The following is an 8,772-nucleotide window of genomic DNA, read 5'->3' as shown; positions in this document are numbered from 1 at the left end:
ATGGTGGCTCACAACCATCTGTAACGAGATCTGACTCTGTCTTCTGGAGTGTCTGAAGACAGCTACAGTGTACTTACATATAATAAATAAATAAATCTTTAAAAAAAAGTGAAAAAGTAAGAATTGTGTTGTTGTTGATAGGGACTCAGTGTTTAGTCTGGGCTGGCACATAACTAAGTATGTAGCCCAGGCTAGCCTTGGATTTGTGATTCCTTGCCTTAATCTCTGAAGGGCTGAGATTTCAGGCATGTGCCACCATGCCTGCCTTTGTATTCCTATTGTCCTTTCAAATCTCTTCCTCTCCAAATACTTTGTAGCTCAGTCCCTAACACATTCTACTCTACAGAAACAATCCACGTGACTAATGGGAGCCGGTTATCGCATCTGAGGAGGCAGGGATGACTGGGAGTCTCTCCCGAGCCCGACAATAGCTTCCATCAGTGTCTGTGGAAACGGCCCTGAACTTTGAGTCATTTAGCGCTTGTGTGAATGTCACATTAGCTTTCAAGGGGGCATCATTTGCTGCTAATTAATGGTCACTTAAATCCTTAATCTCTCTCCTGTAATTGATCTTTCTCCTCACACAAATTTGCATTCATAGTAGAAGTGCGATTTATTATTTCCTGCCAGCATTTGCCAGAACGCTGTCCTCTATACAGCCATGTAAGCTTACTCCCGTTTGCTTTTGGTTTTTCTCTTTTGTTCCTAGTCCTAGCTTCCAGAACTTTCTCTTTTTTACCTAACACTTTTGACACATTCTAGAAAGCATAGTGGCTCTATCCTCAGGAGACTTACGGACTATTTCCTAGGTAAGAAAGCAGAGATAGACTGGGGTTCTTATGAGGAGAGGCTACAAGGTAACACACCTTTATCCTTCAGCATTAGAGTTCAATTCTACCTCCATTTCCTGTGTTGAATCGTGCCCAGTTCAGGATTTCTCCAACTGAGACCTGAATTCGGAGCTCCCAAGAGAGGCTAAAAAAAGCTACTGCCCAAAGCAAACTTCATAGGGAGATCAGCCTGGTTTGATGTTCTCAGCTTCCCCTCCCTGGGTACAACAGTGAGAAATGTTCTCAGGTAGAGAATCACACAGCGCGTTTTGACAATAACAATTCACAAAAACCTTAAAAAAAAAAAAACCCGACGTCCCATACAAGCCGCCCACCTTCGTCCTGCATGCCTGAATAGCTGCCTCCATCTCTCCATCCTAGGCTTCTACGTGGGTGAACAGTCAGGGAGTTAAAACGCTCATTAAGTTCACAATTCTGATGGTAATGAAAGCAGATCTTCTACTGCCTGCCTCCAGCCTCTGACCGCAACTCCAGCATCGCAGCCTTTAGTGGGTTTTTTCTCATGTCTCCCCCTCTCGCCCCAATCCCACCCTCCTAGACATTGATAAATCATTGAAATTGCTGCTTGTGGTGTCAGGTGACTGTATTCATAAAGAGATGACTCCAAATGGGATTGTTGCACGGGGAGAAGCGATCTCATCCAGTTTCCTACTGGATCCCTCAGACCGTCAGGAGCTCATCAAAACAGGGCAATCCACACGCAGGACACAGCAGATAGCTTTCATCCAGCACCGTGTCAGGAGGTGTGCAATTTGCTTCAGTCCAATGACTTATCGAAGCTTCAAATCCCCCAAGGGTTGGCAGGCAAAGCCTGTGAACAAAATATCTTTTTGCAATTCAGAGAGAGCCCTCACAAATCTGTCACTTCCAATCCCCTTTGCTTGTTCCTCTTGCTTGCTCTCCCCTGCCTCCACACCAATCATGACTCCTCTAACAAATCAAGATCCCTGGACCAGAGGAAATGATTGTCTCCTGAAGCCAGGGAGAATTTTCCCAAAGCAAAGATCTCATTTTCTGACAAGCGCATTTTATTCAAAGACAGATGGTGTGAGAAAATAGATTTTTCAATGGAAACAAACAAACAAAAAAAGCATGAATTGAACTCTCATTAATTCCTTTATGTAGAAATTCATGCAGATCTTTGGGATCAATGGATTGTCCATTACACATGGGAAATCAAAAGAAAACAAAAACAAAAACAAAAACAAAACAGTAGGTAAGAGTGCTCTGTTTTGAAAGCAAGGGGATCTGAGTTCGAATCCCCAGCATCCATGAAAAAAGCCATGCATGGCTGTGCATGCTCCTATAACTCCCACACCATAGGGGACAAAGACATGAGCATCACATGGGCTTGCTGGTTGCTAGTCTATCTCCATGTTCAGTGAGAGATCTTATTTTGAGGGAGCAAGTCAAAGACAGATAGGTCCGGACAACCCTATGTCCTCCACATGCACCTGCCCACACGCAAACACACAAACCAACTTCAGGGTTAAGTTTGAGCTAAGGGTATGGGTGAATTTTTTCATCATGCCAACAGAGTAGAGACAGAATTCTGTCTCTGAATGGTCACTGTGACACGGAACTGTAGGGACAGTTTGCATTGCTGAAGATTAACTTAATTTATGTATTTTTGCAGTGCAATCTCTTTTGAGGGTGTGCCCGAGTCTATTTTCCTGTTGCTATGATAAACATACTGTTGTGCCAGGAAGTGCTTGTGAATCCCAAAAAGACCACCAAGGAGCCGATCCCAATGCAATCACATTGGGGTCTCTTTATTCAAGCTTGAGCTTGGGCTACCCAGCTGTCTCTGACTCAGGAGAATGGGAGGGAACCCCTAGGCCAGTTTCAGGCAAGCATTTATAGAGACGAGAAGGGGGTATCTAGCCTGGTACACATCTGATTGGGGGGCCATTATGACATTTAACATAATTGGCTGGTGCTGGGAGCCAAACCATAAACTTAACTTCTGTTCTCCTCCTGACTGGTGGTTGTTAGGAAGTGAAGTGTCAGGGGCAGGCTTGTAACCTAGAGGTGTAGATTTGTTGGGGAATAACCTTTAAACTGGTCCTAGGTGTCAGTTTGTTAGTTAACTCATCCTTAGGTCAGGCTCTCGAAGATGGAATCTGAATCCAAAAGATCTGGTCTCTACACACTAACCAAAAGCAGCTTGCTCATCTTACAGGTTATAGTCCATTATTAAGAAAGGGCAAGGCAAGAACTTAAGGCAAGACCCTAGCAGCATAAACTGAAGCAGATACCACGGAGGAACGATGCTTACTGGCTCACTCCCAGGCTCTGGATCCATTGTGCTCTTAAATGGCAGGGGCCCATCTGCCCACAGATGGATGATACAGCCCACAGTGGGCTGCATCCTCTGGGGTCAATTAATAGTCAAGACAATCCCCCACAGAACGTGTTCACAAGCCAGTCTGGTAGAGGCAATTCCTCAGCTGAGTTGCAAACTAACAACTGAGATTAGCCGTCACAGGGCACTTGGGCCATCGGCTCACTTTTAGTGTCTGCTGGAGAGCCCACCAGCTGACTGAATTTACACAGACAAAAGTCAGCTGACTATTGCACAGAGAGTCGCTATGTCCCAGACCTGTGGCTCTACAGTCTATAACCCCCTAAAGATTATCTTCATCTTCACAACAATAGTTGTCTTTTTCTAGGTATCCTAGGTACAGCGACACCTCAGCCTGGGAATTCCTCTCTGCACCGTCTCACCAGGCAGCTCTTACAACAGTACCACAAGGAGGTCAGACCAGTTTACAACTGGGCTGAGGCCACCACTGTCTACCTGGACCTTTGCGTCCATGCTGTATTGGATGTGGTAAGGATGATCTGCCCTTGCTTGTTCTTGTCCTGATTGATTGGCTGATTGAATAATTGATTGATCGAGATGGGTTTCATGTAGCTCAGGCTGGCGCCAAATTTAGGATCACAGGTTACATATCTCCACAGCCAACTTCTTGCTGCCTTGCATGCTTTATGCAGAAGTCTGGACAGTGTTCTATTCCTGAGACTGATTGAACTTCTGGGACTAGATGGAATCAACATTCTTAAAGATAAAATTGATTTACTTATCTTTTCCATTGTTATCGATAATGGTATATAAAAATTGACTGCCAGGTCTGGGGTTGCATCTGTGAGCACCTGCCCAGTAAGAGAGGGCATGCTTACTCGATCCTCTATTTTACTGTCTGAAATTTGAAAAAATGGAAACAAACAAACAGAATTTTGTTTGCCATGAATTCTTTTTAAGATTTATTTATTTATTTTATGTATATAAGTACATCATTGCTCTCTTCAGACACACCAGAAGAGGGCATCAGATCTCATTACGGATGGTTGTGAGCTACCATGTGGTTGCTAGGAATTGAACTCAGAACCTCTGGAAGAGCAGTCAGTGCTCTTAACCACTGAGTCATCTCTCCAGCCCTGGTTGCTGTGAATTTATAAAGGGCTTTTCTAGACTGTTTGCTGAGGACAGGAAGAAGGACTCATTGGAGACCTTATCTCAAAAACAAAGCAAGACAAACAAAAAATTTATAAAGAAAAAGGTTTATTTTTGGCTCATGTTTTTGGATGCACCATTCCTTGGCTAAGGGGTTTCATTGCTCTGGAGTCGTCAGCAGCACATACCCCACACAGGAGCATACATGGCGCAAAGCAAATCACTTCACATGGGGAAGAGCAGGAGAGGTCCCTTTCAATGTCATATCCTAGTGAGGAAGAGGTCTCTTACCAGGCTCCACCTTTTAAAGGTGTAATGACATTCTAATTGCATGCCACTGATGACCAATCCTTTAACATATTTCCTTAGCTGGGGGTTTCTATTGCTGTGATAAAACACTATGACCAAAAGCAACTTGGAGAGGAAAGAGGATTTGTTTTGTTTCTAAATCTTACAACTTCCAGGTCATACCCCAGCACTGAAGGAAACAAGGGCAAGGATTCAAGCAGGGCAGGAACCTGAAGGCAGGAGCTGATGCAGAAGCCATGGAGGGATGCTGCTCATTGGCTTGCTTCTAATGGCTCCCTCAGCCTGTTTTCTTATAGAGCACAGGATCACCTGTCTAGGGGTGGCTCCACCCTTCAGTGGGCTGGACCCTCCTCTCATCAGTCATCAATCAAAACACCCTACAGATTTGCCTACAGGCCAATACTAGACAGGCATGTTCTCTTAATTAAGATCCTTCTTCACAGATGACTCTAGCTTGTGTCAAGTTGGCATAAAAACTTGCAAGCACCTGCACTGTCCTTTGGAGGACGTCCAATATGCAAACCTTAGTGGGACTCTTTGGGTACCACCGCCATCGCAGAGCTGCACCAGCGTGCCACCAGCCCCGTTCTTGGTATCCCCGTCTTTTTTCCCCACCTATGTCGCCCACCGAGCTGACCACAAACTGTATGTGTGTGTAGACACATGCATGCCACAGCACATGTATACATGGGTGTTGGTTCTTTCCTTCCACCGAGTTCGAGACAGGGTCTCTCTGTAGTTCATCTCTGCAGATGCCTGGTCCTTCCTTGGGCTTTTGGGGATCCTCCTCCCTGGCTCCATCTCACCATAGGCAAGCTGTGATTACAGTGCTTGCTAATGAATGTGTCTGGCTTTCCGTGGGGTCTAGGATCCCTAGTCACATCCTCACTCTTCTGTAACAAGTGTATTGCCTATTGAGCTGCATCCTCAACCCCGCTCTCAAGCTTTATGCTTCTCCAAGAACATTCTAAACATGGACCCACATACACATGACCTTTGACCTTTGATACTTTTTATTTGTTTGTTTCTGTTTTGTCTTGCAACAGGTTCTCAGTATGTGGCCCAAGTGGAGCTTGAGTTCTTAGCAAATCCTCCTGCCTCAGCTTCCCAGGTATTGAGATTACAGACATAAATCACCACAGAAAGTTCATTTCATTTTTTTAATGAGGCTAGGTCTGTCTGTCTGTCTGTCTGCCTCTCTCTCTCTCTCTCCCCGCCTCCGTACTCCCTCCCTCCGTACCTCCCTTCCTTCTCCCTCCCAAGTTTATTTAGTCCACTACAAAGAGACAGTGGATGAGCTACCCCTCCACATCACTTCTCTGAGGCTCCCCTGCTGTGCATACTGACAGTCCGTTCCCTTCTGTTGCTCAGTAGTATTCTAGGTCATTGCTCTTGATTTTTCTTACTGGTTTGTTTTTTTTTTTTTTTTTTTTTTTTTTTTTTTTTTTTTTTTCTTTTTTTTTTTTTTTTTTTTTTTTTTTTTTTTTTTTTTTTTTTTTTTTTTGGTTTTTCGAGACAGGGTTTCTCTGTATAGCCCTGGCTGTCCTGGAACTCACTTTGTAGACCAGGCTGGCCTCGAACTCAGAAATCCGCCTGCCTCTGCCTCCCGAGTGCTGGGATTAAAGGCGTGCGCCACCACGCTCGGCTCTTTCTTACTGGTTTAAAAACCCATTTTAATTAACGTTATCTTGTGCATTAACCAACATTATGCCCTGTTGGTTTCTAGAGCGTTGTTTTTATTCTTCTGTGCCTTATGCCCTCCCCTATCTCGGGTAACACACATTTTTAATAAATATTCAAAGGAATAAGATATTTTAAGCATTTTTAATATTTTGTTTTAGTTATTTGTGATAGGGCCTCATGTAGCTCAGCCTAGCTTTGAATTTTCCATGTAGCCAAGGCTGTCCTTCAACTCATGAATTCTTCTGCCTCTACCTTCCAAGTGCTGGGATTACAGGCATGTGCCACCACAACTGGTTTTATGCAGTGCTGGGACTCTGAGCTGTATTCCTACCCATTTTTCTTTTCTATTTAGATCTTAGTGATAATATGCAGAATCTCCTTTTTTTTTTCTTTTGAGATCAGCATTTTGCTATGTAGCCCAGGCCTGCATGGAGTTCATTATCCAGCCCAGATGAGCCTGGAACTGGTGGCCATCCTCCTGTATCAGCCTCCTGAGTTGTAGGATTGATTATAGGCATGATGATCCATGCAGAATTCCCCTCACCTGGAACCAGAAACAAGAACATCAGGAGTTCAGGTCCAGTCTTGCATGGTGAGTTTAGCACCAGACTAAGATATGCAAGATTCAACCACTCACTCAATGGTACTCCCAAATTCCTCCTTTTAACAACAAATTTCACTTTCTTCTTTCATTTTTTAGTTTTTTGATTCATTTATTTTTTATTTTATGTATATGAATGGTTTGCCTTTGTGTGTGTATCACCAACATGTCTATTACCCATGGAGGCCAGAATAGGGCATCAGATCTTCTGGAACTGAAGTTAAAGACACTTGTGGGTGCTGGAAATCAAATCCAGGTCTTCTGGGAGAGCAGGCCTAACCACTGAGCCATTCTTCCAGCCATTAAATTTCACTCTTCTCAGTTTGATTTTCCCATAAGCTCATAAAAGTATGATCTTAGATAGTATTGTTTAATTTAATGCCAGGAGCTATTCCTACACAAAAGGTGTAGTATCACTCACACAGCTAATAGATAACTCCTTTAAGGTCCCACTTTTTTAAAGTCTCTTTTTAATTGGTTATTGAACTAGAGTTTTGGAGACTTAATTTCTCGAGGCTGATGCGTCACCTGGCTAGAATTCCTTTCCCTGTGGTTATCGGTGGATTATTGTGACCATCCGGCCTCCCAGAGTCCAGTGATAAGCATGATCTGAATCACTTACTGTGACAGCCATGGTGGTGTACACCTGTGACCTCAGCACTTGGGAGGCTGAGGCAGGAGGATTGCTGTGAGTGTTAAGTCAACCTGAGAGACAGAAAGAAATTCTGTTTTAACAAACAAACAACAAACAAGCAAATAAATGGCACACAGTAAGAGCTGTCATGCAGAACCCCAGAGCAGGGGGCTAATGAGGCCGGAGAAGGGTTTAGGATGCTCTTAGCTGTTTCCTTAACCTTCTTCCCCTTTTGATTTCATAAGATTAAGATAGAGTTGCTCAGCTCCGCCTTTCGGAAAAGATAGAAGGTTGGAGAGATGGCTCAGCAGTTAAGAGCGCTGACTGCTCTTCCAGAGGTCCTGAGTTCAATTCTCAGCAACCACATGGTGCCTCACAACCATCTGTAATGGAAACTGATGCCCTCTTCTGGTGTGTCTGAAGACAGTGACAGTGTACTCACATATAAAATAGATACATACATCTTTAAAAGGATATAAAGTCTTTATATTAATAATTTTCCTTTGGAACAAGCATATCAAATTGAACTTCTATAATCTAACTCTTCCTGCCTTGGTAAAAGAAATTAAAATCATATCATTTAGTAAAATCATTTAGTAGAATCATTTATTGTAGGTAAGGGAACACTATTAGTTTTCTGAAGATATGCCGCCCCCCCACCATGTTATAAAGTAGTAGTCTTATTTGTTACTAGATTAAGTTAGAATATCTCATAATTAAGTAGAGTAAATTTTCTTTTGCATGTGTATATGTTCAAGCATGTTCATGTATGAGAATCTTTGTAGGGGTTCTGTGGGTGCATGCAGAAGCCAGAGGGCAACCTCACCGCCATTCCTGTTTTTAAAAGTTATATTTTTATTTATTCACTCTGTGTGTGTATATGTGCATAAGTATGTGTGTGTGTGCGTGCATGTGTGTGTGTGTGTGTTTACTCGAGCCACAATGAGCAAGTGAGAATTAGTTTTCTGCTGTTATTACATAGGTCCCAGGGATCGATCTCAGGCTGTCAGACTTTGTGGTAAATATCTTTACTTGCTAAGCCCCTTAGCTACCATCATCACATGTCATCCTCTTTATTTGTTTTCTTTTAAAACACAGTCTCTCACTAATCTGGAACTCATCAAGTAGGCTAGGCTGGCTCTCCAGTGAACCCCAGGAATCCACCCATCTCTGTCCCCTTAGCTCCCGAATTGAAGTGTGAGCCGCTGATTCCAGTATGGTTTTCTTTTTTTTTTTT

General features: G+C 43.3%; 1 protein-coding gene across 1 annotated transcript in view; it reads left to right on the top strand.

Annotated features, from left to right (window-relative positions):
• The window catches only part of Htr3b (5-hydroxytryptamine receptor 3B), a 29,920-nt gene that overhangs the window by 2,432 nt on the left and 18,716 nt on the right, over positions 1-8,772 (top strand). Inside the window, exon 2 of the mRNA XM_021173291.1 lies at positions 3,524-3,684. Within this exon, the coding sequence (XP_021028950.1) occupies positions 3,524-3,684 (161 nt within the window). The remainder of the gene's footprint in view (positions 1-3,523; positions 3,685-8,772) is intronic.

Source organism: Mus caroli, chromosome 9, assembly GCF_900094665.2.
Source record: "Mus caroli chromosome 9, CAROLI_EIJ_v1.1, whole genome shotgun sequence".
NCBI lineage: Eukaryota > Metazoa > Chordata > Mammalia > Rodentia > Muridae > Mus > Mus caroli.
The sequence above is the reverse complement of the archived record's forward strand: the minus strand, read 5'-3'. Positions and strand labels throughout refer to the sequence as shown.